Consider the following 17815-nt stretch of genomic DNA (forward strand, 5'->3'; position numbering starts at 1 on the left):
GCAGGGGTTGGGCAGAGAATAGACACCTACACTATTGGAGGTCAAATGGTCTTAGAGTCAGAGACATAGATTCAGGTGCACATAGTTTAATAAGGCACTGCTCTCGGAAGAAAATGATTGAGGGACCAAGATAGGTCAGGGCAGATGCTAAGCAAGGACGTATTTTCCATTAGTAATTGGGTTAAACTTGAGACAAGGGGTGGGCAGTCTTCCACACCCAGGTGCCAGGCAGTCATGAGTTGTGAGCAGGGACAGGTGAAGCTCTGAGCTTTCAACACCAACCCTCATAGCAACTGGCAGGGTGGTGGTGCATGGTTCCAGTAAAGGAGATCTGTATACTATGCACAGAGGAGGGAGGAAGAAGTTCCAGTTATATTAAAGGTGTATGCTCATTCCACAGGGGCCTAGCGGAACCTGGAATTCATGAGATTTTGCAAGGAAATAGTATTTGAGCCACGTTTTAGAGGTGGATAACTTATCATTATTATTATCCTATATAACAAGTCATCAAGAAAAATTAGCAGATAAAGTACCTTGAAGTTCTAAAAAAATACAACTTTCTGGGAACCCACTGTGTGGGTGCATGTGTGTGTGTGTGTGCGCGCGTGAGCGCACACATGTCATTTTTTTTTTCATTGATTCTGCAAACAAATACCGAGCATTAGTTTATGTTGAACACTATGGTAGGTCATGGAGACACTGTGATGAACAAGAACATCTATGACACCTGCCCTCATAGAGCATAAAGTCACTGTTATAAACTAAGACAAATGCACAAAAGGAAAGGAACAGAATTCTGTTACAATGTGTGACAAAGGAACCTGACAAACCTAGGAGTCAGCAAAAGTTCTCCCAAGGAATTCACCTTTAAACTGATCTGAAGGATGAAAAAGGCCAAAGAGTAGGGGTTGTCCAGGAAGTGGGCGCAGCATGTGCAAAGGCCCTGTGGTTGCACAGAACCTGGGTAACTCAGGGCTTTTTCTGTGTGTTTGTTTTGTTTTTGAGATGGAGTCTCACTCTGTCACCCAGGCTGGAGTGCAGTAGTACAATCTCAGCTCACTGCAACTGCCACCTCCTGGGTTCAAGTAATTCTCCTGCCTCAGCCTCCCAAGTAGCTGGGATTACAGGCGCCCGCCACCATGCCCAGCTAATTTTTATATTTTTAGTAGGGATGGAGTTTCACCGTGTTGGCCAGGCTGATCTCAAACTCCTGACCTCAAGTGATCTGCCCGCCTCAGCTTCCCAAAGTGCTGGGATTGCAGGTGTGAGCCACCACACCCGGCCCTAACTCAGAGCTTTCTGTACAGAGTCTGGCCTCTCCAGAGCATGCTCCATGACAAACTGTCCTGCCTTCAGCAGGAAAGATATGCTCTCTTCCATGTGGCTCCAGCTCCCAAGTTCACAACTGATCAGATCAGGGCAGACATGTGACCTAAGGGCAGCCAATCCCTAGGATGTCCAGTGACCTTTGACATGGCTGTTGCTAAAACCTCTGCTCAAATATAGGTGCTCATCTTTGCTCTAGTCAAACCAATAATCCTCTTTAAAAGTGTTTTCTGGGAAATAAGAGCAGAGTCAGCTATTGGAGAGTGGGGGAGGGAAATAATTAAATACAAACTGAATCCTCAAATCAAGGGCAGCCCAGGCAGCTGACAATGGCACATTAGTAGGGACATTCATGAATAGGATCCTATCCAGCCCTGCTGGGACTTGCCTTGGATCCAGAATTTCTCACTCCAATTAGCAAAACTCTAGGCATACAACTGCTCCTACCTTTGGCATGCTATGAGAGTCCTGTTGTTTTCTTAAATTTATTATTGATAGCTTTATTAGGGGTATAACTGACATACCAAAACTGTACAAACTTAAAGTGTACAGTTTGGTGAGTCTGGGCATATGCGCATGTTCATGACACCATCACCCCAATCAAGGAAACAGTCACATCCATCACATCTAGAAGTTTCCTTGTGCTTTCTGGTGTGTTTTAATTTTGTCTCCTTTTTTTTTTCTTTCTGTGGTGGTGGTAGCGGTGGTGGTTGCTTTTTGGTAAGACCACTTAATATGAGATCTGCTCTCTCAACAAATTTTTAAGTGTACAATACAGTATTGTTAGCGCTAGGCATTATGTTGTACAACAGATTTCTAGAACTTATTCATCTTGCATAATTGCAAGATGAACTGCAATGAAAAAAAAACTGCCTATTGTCATATGTCTCTGTAGTACATCTTTAATCCTGCTATCAAGGCAACCTAATAGAATATACAGAAGGTTGTACCTTATAGCTTCTACTGCCTTCTTCATACACACAGAAAAGCATCCGTTTCTGAGCCATGCACGTGACTGCATTCTGACCCTATCTTGGGTACTTTATGTGTGCATTGTCTCTGGCTCAAAGAAGTTAAATGATGAAATCAAGGACTAGAGCGACTAGGACTAAACTTGGACCTATGTGTTTGACTCTCAAGTCTATATCTTTTGGACCATTCCAAGAGACCTCATTTGGGGGTGGACATCAGAATTATGTGGTAAGATTTTTTATACTGCTGTCCAAACTTCACTCTAGCTGGGCTGAATCGGAATCTTTAGGTGTAGAGCTGACGTGTGCATAATTTAAAAAATACTCTCCAGAAGATTTTGATGTACACTCCTGGTTAATAACTATGGCATCACCCCCAGCTGCAGGAGTAGGTGCTTTCTGCCTATTCCCCAGTACCATATTCAAGGTTGTTTATCACTCATGAGCTGCTAAGAAGTGCACATTTGTTGGACTTCTGATGTTTATTTTTATGTTAAAGAATACACGGAGATATTTGAGGCTATGGAGTTGAGGGACATATGTTGGCAGGGAGCGGATCTGTGTTTGACAAGGTAGGTTTCACAGGCTGAGCTGAATGACAGACTTCCCTGAGCCGGCTTACTGGGAGCATATGTCATATACCCCCACAGCTTCTGGCTGCTCTTCAGAATTGACTTTTCTTCCTCTTAAGCCTCTCAAGCAGTACCATGAGGCCAGCATGGGACTTAGGAAAAGGAGGAAGACAGGAAGAGGACAGCAAGGCTTGCAAGTGCTGGCTGCATTACAGCACAAGGCCCTGATGTCCCCCTGGTTCCCAGGATTCTCTTCAGTCATCCAGCTGCAGCATCTGTTCTTTCTGGGCCAGCTACAATTTCAGACTGAGGACAGAGCAGCAGGGGTATCCAGTAAATAGGTGTAAAGTGTCCTGTTAGTCTGCTGATTGGGTTCCAAACAGAGCACAGCTGCTTTTATGCTGACTGCTTTATCCCTCCTGCAAAGTGCCCGTGTTTCCCTATATGAACACTCACACGTGTGTGCATGTGCACACCACACTCACACGGAAATTGGCAATGCTGTCAGCACAATGCTGGTTGGTCAGTTTCTGGCTGTCCTCATTACTAGGGGAAGTCATTTAAGGAGTTTCATGGGGTTCACACCATTGCATCTTCCTTCCATGCATTGCCCCTGCTATATCCTCCTCTTTGGCACCTTTTTCATGGGGTCCGCTAGAAACTGAGTCTGAAGGAATCATCTCCAAGGCTGTCTGGGCCTGGCACTGGACACCTTCTATGATCTGACTCATCTCCAACTAAAGCTCACAAAGCATACACAATCTCAAGACCATAACACAGATGTTAATGATGTCTTGCACATCAGACTCCCAGCCTTCAATAAATATGGTCCTTCCATCTAGCGCGCCTTTCCCCAGAGACCCATAGTTATAGTCAGAGTAGGTAAAACAGTGCTGAAGTAACAAACAACCCTAAACTCTCAGTGGGTAACAACACAAAAGCTGAGTTATCATTGTGGAAAAGGCAGCCTTTGTGGGCAGTTTTACAAGAAACAGGGAGTCAGTGTTTTAGCCCTTCCATTTTGTGATGCTACCACTTTAACATACACCTTCTGTATTAGTCTGCTCTCATGCGCTATAAAGAACTGTCCGAGACTGAGTAATTGAGAAAGGAAAGAGGTTTAATTGACTTCCAGTTTCACATGGCTGGGGAGGCCTCAAGAAACTTACAATCATGGCAAAAGGCACCTCTTCACGGGGCGACAGGAGAGAGAATGAGTGCTGAGAGAATGGGGAAGACCCCTATAAAACCAACAGCTCTCGTGAGCACTCACTCACTATCACAAGAACAGCATGGAGGAAGCCGCCCCTGTGGGTCAATTATCTCCACCTGGACCTGTCCTCCTGTGCCCCGACCCCCTCCCTACCCACCCCACCCATGGGTCAATTATCTCCAACTGGACCTGTCCTTGACACTTTGGGATTATTACAATTCAAAGTGAGATTTGGATGCAGATACAGAGCCAAACCATATCACCTTACAAAGGCACCACAGAAGGGGGTGGAGAGTAGCACATAAAATATTTTTCAGGGATGAGATATGCATCCACTGGCTAGAGTCCAAACACATGGCCCCAAACCAACTACAAGAAAGGCTCAAAAATGGGTCTTCAATTGTGCATGTAAAGATCAAATGAGAATACAGCCAATCTCTGCCACCATGGTCATTCTGATCAGCCACAATCTATTTCACTCTTCTTTCCACACCTAGAGTAACCACATTCCAGGGAAACAGCCCTAGGCTCATGAAGTCCCAGCTTCATACTGAAACTGCAGAATCCCTGAGTGATGGGTGCTGGTGTTGGCATTAGGTCTGGATGTGACTCTTTTATGTCCAACAACCTAAGACCTGGACATATAAATCCACTACCCTTCAGAATGTACAATACTAGAAAAATAAGAGGATAACTGACAAAATTACTCCCATTAGGAGGAATGGAGAAAAACCTCACTTGTAGCAGCCATGGGTCTACAATAGTTCTCAAATGCTGCTGGGCAGGCAGATTGAAAGCCCTCTAGCTGGAGCTGGGAACGGACTCATGGTTAGGCACAAATTCTGCTACTGATTGGAATTCCTTGGTCCGTGCCCCTGGACTCACGTAAGCTGTGCCCACTGAGTCTCCTTCTAAGAGGCTGTTCACCATTATTCTTATTCTTCTTGGACTGTTCTGAGGTAGACAGTGGGAACATGACACTTTGGGGACTGTATGCTTTTTAATGCCTACCTCTTGCCCTATAGCACCAGAGGCCAAAGGGTGGATAACAGTCTTAAAGAGTCAAACATTCTTGGAGTCCAAGTTGGTAGTTTCTTTGACAATATAATTTTCTTCAAAAGACTGATTAGGCTATCACTCTATTTGTTTCTGGTCTCTTCTAGTAAACACATTCAAAGTTTTAAAATCTGCTTTGTTGCTTGGCTTTTCATATACAGGTTACATGAAGTTACTTTTTCAATAATTTCTAATTTATTTTATTATTTTATTTTTTATTTTTATTTTATTTTATATTTATTTATTTATTTATTTTGAGACAGAGTCTCGCTCTGTCACCCAGGCTGGAGTGTAGTGGTGCAATCTCAGCTCACTGCAACCTCCGCCTACCGGGTTCAAGCAATTCTCCTGCCTCAGCCTCCCAGTGCTGCCGGGACTACAGGTGCAGGCCACCATAGCCAGCTAACTTTAATATTTTTAGTAGAGACAGGGTTTTGTCATGTTGGTCAGGCTGGTCTCAAACTCCGGAACTCAAGTGATTTGCCCACCTCAGCCTCCCAAAGTGCTGGGATTACAGGCGTGAGCCACCGCTGCTGGCCTCAAGATTTTTTAAAATGGCTAATTTGTAAACTCCATGAGAGTAGGGACCAGGCAGACTTGTTCACCACCATCGCACTCATCCTTAGCCCTGAGAGGTTTAACATAACCATTGTCCACAACACATGAGTGCACAATAAATGGCTTAGACTCAGCTGCACTAACTGCAAAAAAGAGCAAACACTAATATAACTTTTTATTAAGGAGGCACCTATTTCTGATGACTCTGTGCTAGGTACAGAATGTGACAGATATGGCTTCCAACTTACCAGGAAGATGAAAGGAGGTGAGCAGGTGAAAAGTGACTCAAAGTGGACAAAAGACAAGTATTGGACACAGTCAGATCTGGAGTCACATCCAGCCCTGCCCGGAATCAGCTGTCTGATCCTGGCCAATTTGATTAAGTTATTAGAGCTCTAGTTTCTTCAACTATATAATGTGAATATATTCAGGCAGGTGTGAGGAGGCATATTAAAAATATACAGCAGAGAGCCAAACATAAATAAATGTTCACTACATTTACCTGACATACATATGTTACAAGGTCCATGGGTTTGTAGTGTCACCATCACAGCATCCCAGGGTGGAAGAATGGGGAAAGGAGAAAAAACAGGGTGGGGAGAAAGGGATTTCCCAAAGGGGAAATACTTTACCCTTCCTGAGTCCCACACAAATCTTATAGGTTAAGAAGATTTCATCCTCCCATCAAGAAAAGAAGAAGAAACAGGATCTGAATGGTTAAATGGCTCACTCAAGCTCTCACAGTTAATCCATGGGAAAACCTAAGCTTAGCCCTACCAGGTTTCCTTACTCCAAGGCCACTATTCTTGCTCTATGCCCTGCTTCTCTGTCACCTTGTACTCACTCAGTATGTATTTACTTCATGTCTGTCATGCACCGTGAGCCATGCTGGGCTCCAAGGACACAGTGGGGGAGTCATGGACTGCCTGGAAAGGAATTCCAGTGCTTCACTGTCACCATGTGACATCTCCATCATGCCCAGAAATACTGGTGTGAAGCAAGGATTCAGAAGGCAGACAATGTGGAATAAGGCAATTTTCAGTAATAGAAAAGGGTGATGTATAACTTAGCAATACTGTAGACGGTTGCATTAAAGGCCCATTTTTACTGATTTATATGATTCATGAAAATGACCTGTGGAAATATGTTGGGTTCATATGCAGATTGATGTAATGCACCATTTACTCAAAGTCCCCCTTAGTGTATGTACGGTATAGCAACTTGTATTTCTCTTGCAGGATTTTATTAAATCAAGCAATCATTTAAAAGATAAATTTTAAAGTTTTATAATTTTAATGGGGGAAAATGCAAAAGTGCTTGACATCTTAATTCTTAAAATAGTAGAAGTTATGAAATACCTTTTTTAACTATAAAAGTTTTTTCTTTAACTTGTGTTTGTATGTTTTCTTGGTAAATTATTTTTTATTTCATTTTTTTAAATTCTAGTAAAAACTTTTAATTTGAAATCTATCCTCTAAACAAAATTGTAAGTGTTCAACACAGTATTTTTACTATAGGCACAATGTTGTATAGCAGATATCCAGAATTTATCTATCTCACATAACTAAAATTTTATACCCATTCAACAGCAACCTCCCACTTTCCCCCTCACCACTGTCAACCACTATTATACTATCTTTTTCTATGAGCTTGACTATATTAGATACCTCATATGAATGGAATCCTGTAGTATTTGTTGTTCTGTGACTAGTTGATGTCACTGAGCATAGTCCTAAAATTCATATGGAACTACAAATGATCTCAAATAGCCAAAGTAAACTTGAGAAAGAAGTACAAAGCTGCAGGCATCACACTTCCTGATTTCAAAATATATTGTAGAGCTATAGTAATTAAAACATATGGTAAAGGCATAAAAGCAGATATATAGAACAACTGAGTCAAACTGCAAGCCCATCCAAACTCACCAAATTGTAGATGCTAAATATGTACAGGTTTTATGTCACTCATACCTCAATAAAGTGGTTTTATCATAATAATAGAAAACTAAGAAATGAACCAACTCATATACAGTCAACTGATCTTGGATAAGGTGTTAAGAGCACACAATGGGGAAATGACAGCCTTCGTAACAAATGATGATGGGAAAACTGGATAGCCACACATAGAAGAATGACATTGGACCAATACATTACACCATATACAAAAATCAACTCAAATGGATTAAACACTTAAACGTCAGACCCCAAACTGTAAAACTCCCAGAAGAAAACATAACGGGAATGCTTCATGACATTACTCTTGGCAACGATTTCCTGGATATGACACCAAATGAACAGCAAGGAAAGCAAAAATAGATGACCAGGACTACACAAAACTAAAAAGTATCTGCACTGCAAAGGAAACAATCAACATAGTGAAAATGCAACCTGCAGAATAGAAGAAAAATATTTGCAAACCATATATCCAATAAGGAGTTAATATCCAAAAAACATAAGGAACTCCTATAATTTAACAACAACAATAACAACAACAAATACATAAATAAATAAACTTGATTTTCAAAATTGGCAAAGGACTTGAATAGTCATTTATCCAAAGAAGACATACAAGTGGCAAATGGGCATATGAAATGATACTCAGCATCACTAATTATTAAGAAAATGCAAATAAAAAATAAAATGAGATATCACTTCACACCTCATTGTCACTACATGACATCTCTCATCATGCCCACCAATATTGGTGAGGAGCAAGGCATCAGAAGGCTGATGAGACGGAACAAAGCAATTTTCAGTAATAAAAAGGATGGTGTATAAGAAATACTGTTTACTTTTGCATTAAAAGACTCAAATGAATTAAACTTGTCAACAGTTATCTTGTAAAAGAAAGATAAGTGTTGACAACAGTATGAAAGATAAGTGTTGACAAGAACATGGAGAAACTTGAATCGTTGTACAACATTGATAGAAATGTAGAATAGTGCAGCCACTATGAAAAACAATATGGTGGCTTCTCAAAATGCTAAAAATATAATTATTATGTGATCCAGAAATCCAATTTCTGAATATATATCCAAAACATTTGAAATCAGAATCTCCAAAAGAAATCTGCACTCATTTGTTCATTGCAGCGTCATTCACAATAGCTAAGATATGGAAACAACTTACATGTCTATGAATGAATGAATGGATGAAGAAAAACATATCTGTATACACATACACACTGGAATATTATTCTGTCTTAATAAAGAATGAAATCTTGCCACATGTAACCACAGGGATGAACCTGAAAGACATTTTTTTTTTCTGGTAACTTTGGTCCTTCTCTAGGTAGTTAACCTTAAAGCATATTATTCACAAATGTCAAACAGCGGCACCTCTTGCATTCAGCTACTTCATCGGTGTACAAATGTCCTTGTGGCACACTCCGTGTGCAGGAAGACATGCCGCAATGAGTGTTAGCATAGCCTGGGGCCAGAGAGGACTGAGTTCTAGGTTCACATCTTCAAGCCTTGGGGAAGTCCTCTAGGCTCACTGGGCTCAATTTTTCTATGTCTATAATCAAGAGACGATAATGAGGGATAATAATAATTGCTCTCAGAACTGAATTATGACTTTTGTGGGCCCCAGGCACCTTTGCCTTCATAGGCCTCCTTCATTCATAAAACAAGTACTTAAAATTATATTTTTGCACCTGTTTGTATAAAGGTGAATATAATTCAGACTGGACCACATTCCTTATTATTTTCTGACTTTAAAAGAAATTAAAACATTCCTTTGGTCCTTAAAAAGTACTGTAGACCCTAGCTAGTACTATAGACATGGCTACATCTACTGTGGCCACTCATTGTAGATATAAGAAGATGTAAGTCTCTATCTCCTCACCTCACTGATTCAGCACTAACTGAGCACCCACAATGCGTCGGAAACTAATGGGCACTGAGGGCTCTAGAAATGAATATGCTACACCAGGCTCGGGTGAAGACTGCCATTTCCATTGCTGCATCACGAACCCCTTACACAGTGCCTGAGACAGAGTTAATGCTTGATTAATGTTTGATTAGTGAATAAACCAATGGCAGCATCTCTGCTCAAAGAGATGTCACCGTCCAGAGACAACATAATGACATGTTTAATGATAATTATGCATGTCTGTGTCTTACATATGTGACTCTACGTCCTCATGAAAAGAATATGAGGGTGTTCACAATAACAAGCAAGGGCATATTCAAAGCAAGGGCAAAGTGCAAAGAATCCAATAGAAATGGGTATAAGAGAATAAAAAGGAAAGCCTATGTAGGAGAAATAAGATTTCTGCCTGAGAGGCAGCTCTGTGCCTCAGTTCCCCCTCCCCACCCTGCCCTGCCAGACACACACCTCCCATCAGAGGAGAAGGGGTTGTCACGGCACAAGGCTCGGCATGGAAGGAGCCTTATAAAGCTAAGCACATCCTCTTGTCCAGTGTGAGCATTACTCACTTTGAGGAAGATATTGTTCTACAATTCTCTGCAATTCGACTTAAAGACAGCTTCAGAGTGGCAACCTTGTACGTTTTCTCAATGACATGCATTCCTCTGTCTGGGAAACCATCTTCAAAGTAAAACAAAGGAAGGCGGATTTCACTTTGTTGGCCAGCACATTCATCTCAGAGAAAGGTGCTCTAGCAGAACACCCTCCCCACCGCAGGGCCGAACTTATGATCTCCACAGGTGAGCCAAGGAACGAGGAGGCTCAATGTGCAGACTGGAAACAGGCCTGTCGGGCAAGTCAAATGCCTGACACCCTAAGTGCTTTTGTTCTTCTGCGTTCAGATGTTTTCAGATTCCAAGGCATCCAACACTCATTTACTCAACAAAGGCTTCGCGGCCATCTGTCATGTGCCAGGCACACATAGGTAAATAAATCAGAAACACACCCTAAGCTCTGGTGGAGCTTAGAGTCTGGAGTCCCACTTCTGGATATATATCCAAAATATTCGAAATCAGGATTTCCAAGGGAAATCGGCACTCCCATGTTCACTGGCACATTATTCACAAAAGCCAAAATGTGGAAACAACTTAAATGCTCATCAATGAATAAATTGATAAAGAACACACACACACACACGTGTGCACACACACACACACACACACCCCCACATACACACTAGAATGTTATCAAGTCCTTCCAAAGAAGGACAAAAGGTATCACAACCTTCTTTGGTTAAACATTCATATCACGGTTAATGATGGGGATGAGGAGATGGCATCAGGCTCACTGATTTAAAACTCCAGCTTGGTCCCTGATCAGCTGTGTGGCTGCAGTGACCTACTTAACCTCTCCCAGTTTCAAGGTTTTCATTTGTGAAAGAAAATATGAAAGGGCCATTCTGTGAATTGAAGGAGTCCGTGCACATAAGTGGCTTACCAGCATATTTGACGTAAAGTAAATGCTCAAAAATATGATTTGAAATGATCAGTAACACACTTTTCACACTGTTGTGAAATGTGTAATTTTCAATTATTCCTTTGTTTCATGTACAACATGGTGAATGACTCACAGGATCCATTAAGGGTTGGCACTGAGTTTTTATACATTGTCTTAGCCCCTGCAGCTCACAGATCCTAGCACACAGTAGGTGCGAAATAAATGGCTGATGAATAAATGAGCGCGTGTACTAAAGCTCCTGCCCAAGGAAATGGAGGTCTGAAGACAAAGAAATTTCCCTAAAGTCCGTGTCTCCCCACTAGGCTGTCATTCCTCCCTTGGATGAAGGAACAGCCCTCCTTATGGCAGTGAAAAGAAAAGGGGTGTGCAGCCTTCCTTGGGGAAGAACAGGTTGCACCTCACTCTGAGTAACTGGATCCTTGATTTTTTTTTTTTTTTTTTTTTGGAGACAGAGTTTCACTCTGTCCCCCAGGCTGGAGTTCAGTGGTACGATCTCGGCTCACTGCAACCTCCGCCTCCAGGGTTCAAGTGATTCTCTTGCCTCAGCCTCCTGAATAGCTGGGATTACAGGTGTCCACCAACACACCCAGCTAATTTTTGTATTTTTAGTAGAGACAGGGTTTCTCCATGTTGACCAGGCTGGTCTTGAACTCCTGGCCTTAGGTGATCTGCCTGCCTCGGCCTCCCAAAGTGCTGGGACTACAGGCGTGAGCCACCACACACAGCCTGAATCCTTGATCTTTAATGACAGTCCGTCAGAGCCTGAGTATTCATCAGCTGTGATGGCTATTTATGTCTCAACCTGGTCAGGTCACAAAACCCAGGTATTTGATCCAACATTACAGATGTTTCTGTGAAGGTATCTTTTAGAGGAAATTAATATTTAAATCATTAGACTTTGAGTACAGCAGATAACCCTCCGTCGTATGGGTGGGCCCTGTTCAGTCAGTTGAAGACCTTTCAGTAGAAAAAGACTGACTTTCCCCAAAGAAAAAGAAATTCTGCCAGCAGACGGCATTCAGACTTGGATGGCAACTCTTCCTTGGGTCTCCAGCCTGCCAGCCTACCCTGTAGACTTTAGACGTGCCAGCCTCCACAAGTGCGTGACCCAATTTCTTAAAATCTTAAAATATACACGCGCAAACACATTCACACACACACGTACAACTTATCGGTTCTGTTACTCGGGAGAAAGTAACACATCGCGCATGTGCCAACTGCCCCCAACTGGACCAGGCAGTGTCAGGGATATCACAATTAAAAACAGCACACAAAGGGCTAAAGGAGGCCTCCGGGATGATCATATCCAGTTGTCTCTCTATACCTTGAGAAACTGAGACCCAGAAAGGGTAGGTGCCTGGCTCAATGTCACACAGCAGGTTGGCACTGAGGAAAACCACATGGCAGACTCTTCACTCAATGTCTCACCACAAGGCTGCATTGGAGCTCGTGGAGTAACATTTGATTTAATTATGTGGATAAATAACAGAAAAAATAATATCAGCAGGAGGTTTTTATTGGGCATGTTTGTGTCAGGCTCTATGCGCAAGGCCTTTAGAAGCTTATTTCATTTAATCTTCTCAGCACCCTGTGAGCCAGGCATTAGTATCTCCTTTGACAGATAAGCCGTGAGTCAAAGAGGGTAAATAATTCCCCTAGCGTGAAGCTGCTGGTTTCAGATGCAGAGGGAATATAAGTACTTGTTCCACCAACTCTAAATGTGGAATGTCTAGATGTCAAAGGTGCTGCAGGAAAGAACAGAGGCCACGAGGGGAGAGGGGCCGGGGCTAATGAGAAAAAGACATGGCCTGTCGCAGCAACCCTCACCTCCCTGTGATTTTTTATGCCAATCAGCTCGTTTTGCTATGAAACTCCAGTTTTGCAAATGTCTCTGCAAGGAAAGGCTTATTTTGAAGGGAGCACCTGTTCTCTAATCCTTCCAGCTGATGCTGCAATCTGTGCGGATTCCAGTGTTATTTGTTAATGCGCTGGGCTTCTCAGGGATTTGGATACAGAGCTCCCAGGGGAGGTGGAAGGAGTGGATGTTATTCTTTGCTTGGCAGCACTTCTCTGGTGGGAAGGCACAGGGTGGGTGCACAGCACTGAATCTGCATAATTGGATGCGAATCAAATAGAAAATGCACAGGAAAAGAATCAAGTCCTGAAAATAACCCATTGAGCTCAACTCCGTGAGCAAGTTCAAAGCTAAGCACTCACAAATAAACCATTTTATCTGACTCTGGTAAAAGACAGGGATGTCTGCTTTGACACACATCCCCAAAAATAGCCAAGAAGAGAAATAAAAAGAAATGCTATACTGTATCATGGGCCTAAGTCTATTTCTGTGGTGTTTTTACACACATTAACTTCTGAAATCCTCCCTAGAAGGTAGATGTGATCCCATTTCACTGTTAAGAAAACTAAGTTTCCACAAGAGTGAATGAGTTCCCCCAAGTCACACAGCATTTACCATAGCGGGCATTTGTAACCAGAGTCTGCTTTCTACCACATCGTGACAGTCTCAGAGATAGAAATTTGGCTGGGCCATGCTCACATGTGTCATCTGTAATAGAGTCTGGTGGACTGAAATGGTCTATCATGTGTCCCATTCCATCCCACCCCACACCAGGTCTAATGTTCTGAGCTGGGCACGCACACGTCAGCGGAGATGCCCCTCGTTCCACAGCTGCCTCCTGCAGCCTGTTGCTGGCTCCTGCCGTGTGAAGCAACGGATGGTCCGTGTGGCCTCAGTGTCTTGCTGCTCAGCTTCCTACATGAACATGATTCACACATTTATATCATTCATTCCCCATACTTTTATTGAGCACTGAGTATGGCAGGCATGGTGTTGGCCCTAGGGATGGGGAGCTGAATGAGGTTTCTATTCCCAGCCACTCAGAGCCCAGTGGAGGAGGGACAGAAATGCCTAGAGAATTGAAGAGGAAGTATTTCTTTTTAAAAAATCAGAGAGTACTTTCACATTAGCGGTGGCATCTAACAAGGTCTTGGAGGGTGTGCGGGGAGTTGCACATCAGAGTCCTTCAGGACAGAAACCTTCTTGTAATCATCTTCATAAGCTCCTGTGGCAGCCTCAGCAAAGGCCCTTGGCTTGGAAGATGAGTGTTGAAAGTGTTTTGAATTGATCTGTGACCAATGACATCCCCTAATGCCCCAGGCCACATTCCCTGGAAAACAGAGTTTGAGTGGAAGATTTTCAGGCAGTAGATTACTGAGGTTCTGAGGGCCAGCCCTGGTTCTGAGGCTCTTCAGTCTCCACACGGGGTCTACTGAAACTCTAGGTGCCAGCCCACATGGGGGCTGAAGGAAGGAAGGCTGGACACAGGGAGAAGCTGAACTGTGATTTAGTCACTGCAAAGGCTTCAGCTGACTATGGGGAGCTCTGCCTCAGTGATGGTCCTGGTGCAAAAGACCCGCAGCAGGGATAGTCCAACGACATGCTACAGGGCTCACTGCTTTCCACTCGCTTTCTTACTCATTCAGTTTCTATCTTCTGGGCCCTACATCAGCACTGAGGATGTCAGGTTCTGAGAAGCTCAGTGGTTGACTGAAGTTCTGCATCTACAAGTTGTTGGAGTCTACCCTGGAACTGGTCTTATTTGGCTCTAAAATCTGCTCCTTCCATCACATAGAACCCCTTTCTGGCCTCAGGTCCTCTCGGCAGGCTCTTGACAACTCTTTTCTTTGCTTCTCAGGACCATAAAATCGCGTGACACAGCAGCTTGGACCAGATGAAGACACGACTTGGGCAGTTTTTGCCACCAGACCTCCTGGCTGGGTCTCAGAGCTAGCAAAGACGACATCACGGGAGAGCCAGCTGAATGCATTACCTAATATTCTGAACAGTTTGTGCACAGAGCCTGACTGTATATGAGGATAGAGCACCTCTTTTGTGGGGCTGACTGGGCATGGACAGTTTAACACATAATGTGGGCTACTCAGAAATTAGTAGTGATGGTTACTATTAGTGTGATGGTTACTTTTATGTATCAATTTACTTGGGCCACAAGGCACCCAGATGTTTGGTCAAACATTATTCTGGGTAAGCCTGTGAGGGTATATCTGGATGAACCGGTCAATTGAATAAAGCAGATAACCCTCTCTAACATGAATGGGCCTCACTCAATCCACTGAGGGCCTGAATAGGACAAAAAGACTGAGTGAGAGAAAACTGTCTCTTATTTATTGTCTTTGATCTGGGACATCAGTTTTCTCCTGTCTTTGGACTTGGACTTGGAATGGGCCTTATAACACTAGCTTTCCTGGTTCTGAGGCCTTTAGCCTTGGACTGGAATGATACCATCTGCACTCTTGGGTCTCCAACTTGCTGACTGAAGATCTGGGGGCTTCTCAGCCTCAAAATCATGTGAATTAATTACTTATTATAAATCTCTCTCTCTCTCTCTCTCTCTGTGTGTGTGTGTGTGTGTGTGTGTGTATGTGTCTCTGTGTGTGTGTGTGTGCGCGTGTATGTGTATCCTATTGGCTGTATTGGTCCTGTTTCTCTGGAGAATCCTGAACAATACAGGCTGGTTATTTATGAGTAGACCACTAATAAAAACACAGCACACACTGGCTCAGGAGAAATGAGCAGAATCATACCCTGTGTAGTTAAAGCCCTGCACATCACAGAAGAGTAAGGGATGTTTCTTGGGATAAAAGAACAAGGAGAAGGACAGGCTATGTATAGTCAGCAGCTAGTGAGTATTGGATACCGGGCTAGGAACTTTACATTCATTACAACATTTGGTGGGTGCATATAACACTTCATGAGATTATTAGCTATTGGGGAGCCCACTCTACAGGTGGGAAAACTGATGTTCAGAGAGTGCACAAATGAAAGTGGGAGCCAGGTTTTGAAAGCAGGCATGGCTTTCAATGTTATCACACAGTCTGAGTGGCCCCCTCACAGCACAGCCTCCTGACCTACAAAGAACCGTATTCTTCCAAGAGACCACATATAAGAAGTATCATATGAAGACCATATTCCTTGTATCTATCCCAGGGCTTGGCCTTAGAAATATTTCTGATAGAGCTTGTAGTGATAAAAAGAAGAGGTGGGAAGATGGTGAAAGGAAGGGTTAAATTAGCAAAAATCTCTGAAGGGGATGTTTCAAAGAAGCATGAATCTCATAGAACATACACTCTGCAAAGTAAAGTTTGAAAGTTTTGAAGCAACTGCCCCACGCAGGCCTTACCTCTGAGGAAGTCGGCTTGCAGTATCCAGCTCCAAAGACCAAGTTTTCCAGAGAAATGATAGACTGTTCTTGTCCGGTGTCTGGGCCACCTTTACCAAGCCAGGAGCCTCTTCCTGGACGAGTAAAACTAAATGAAAGATAATTGAAAGGGTGAAAAAGGAGGTAAAGAAAGTGATGGTGCCATTAACTCAGCCCCTTTGAGGGGTGTTCCTGTGAAGCCTTTGGGATAAGTCATTTAGGAGTAGTTCACCCCCAGGAGGTGTTTGCATGTGACATTTGTGGATGTCTTGATAATAAAGAGGGTATAACTGGCATGTAAGCTTGAAAGTCAAAGATGATACACATCCTACAACGTGTGCATGTAAATGCCCACCCTGAATACCAACAACATACCTGTGAGAAACACTGAAGCAGAGCTCCAAGCTTATATCACTAGAGGGGAAGGTGGCATGGGCTCCGGAAGTTTCAGGGGCAACTCTGACCGGACAAGGTCTGAGTCCTGTCACTGCTCCTTCCACCCCCTCGTCCCACTCCCTGGACCTCTTTTCTTCTGTGGAAAAGCATAAACCATCTTCCTCCATGATCCACACAAGAGTCTAATACGATGTCAAAGACTGTCATAAGCCAGAAAGCACTCGCTGTGTCAACGCTAATTGGGAAGACCATAACCTACTCAGCTCACAAATGCGCAGTTCCTGCCCAGCTCTGCAATCCAAAGATTAATGGACATGTGATGGCAATGATCAATGTCAGGATCAAAGGAGATTAGGAAAAGATGTGTGATTATTCAAATTTATCATATTTGAGTTTATGGTCATCTTCCTCTATCTTTACCTGTTTGATTTTCATCAATTGATATACCAGTAATGTTTACTCATTCTCGTATTCTTTTTTAGATCTCTTCTATTCAATTTCTTTTCCAATGGATGTTTTGTCATATTGTGGATACTATATTCTAGGCATGTTTTAGTTCCTCAGTAAAATTTAAAGTCTCTGATGGCAAAGAGAGTCTTGACAATAAATAGCCCCAGGTGACATCTTCACCATCTTCACTATGGGTGCTTAAGAAACATTTGTGGAAGGGCTTAATCCAAGAGATCCAGGTTCCTGCTTAAAATATTGACAAGAAAATAAATTTAGAATTATATTTCTGTTTAATTCATTTATTCAAATATGTATTAGGCCCATACCATACGCCAGGCAGTGGGTTAGGTGCTAGGATGATAAGATGATTAAGGCACAGCCTTCACCTTAAGACATTTGTCTAGAGAGCAAAGGAAACCAACAGATGTAATACAGTGCAGGAAAATTCAGGCCAGTGTGTGCAGGAGAGCAATTTCCGAGGCAAACGAGGTAAAAAGAATACCATTCAGGACATAGGCATGGGCAAGGGCTTCATGTCTAAAAATGGCAACAAAAGTCAAAATAGACAAATGGGATCTCATTAAACTAAAGAGCTTCTGCACAGCAAAAGAAACTACCATCAGAGTGAACAGGCAACCTACAGAATGCGAGA

General features: G+C 42.9%; 1 protein-coding gene across 2 annotated transcripts in view; it reads right to left on the reverse strand.

Annotated features, from left to right (window-relative positions):
* The window catches only part of FAM135B (family with sequence similarity 135, member B), a 299141-nt gene that overhangs the window by 98587 nt on the left and 182739 nt on the right, over positions 1-17815 (reverse strand). For both annotated transcript variants that reach the window (XM_012001609.1, XM_012001610.1), the window contains exon 7: positions 16300-16426. In XM_012001609.1, coding sequence (XP_011856999.1) covers positions 16300-16426 — 127 coding nt within the window. The remainder of the gene's footprint in view (positions 1-16299; positions 16427-17815) is intronic.

Source organism: Mandrillus leucophaeus, unplaced genomic scaffold, assembly GCF_000951045.1.
Source record: "Mandrillus leucophaeus isolate KB7577 unplaced genomic scaffold, Mleu.le_1.0 Scaffold667, whole genome shotgun sequence".
Classification (NCBI taxonomy): Eukaryota; Metazoa; Chordata; class Mammalia; order Primates; family Cercopithecidae; genus Mandrillus; species Mandrillus leucophaeus.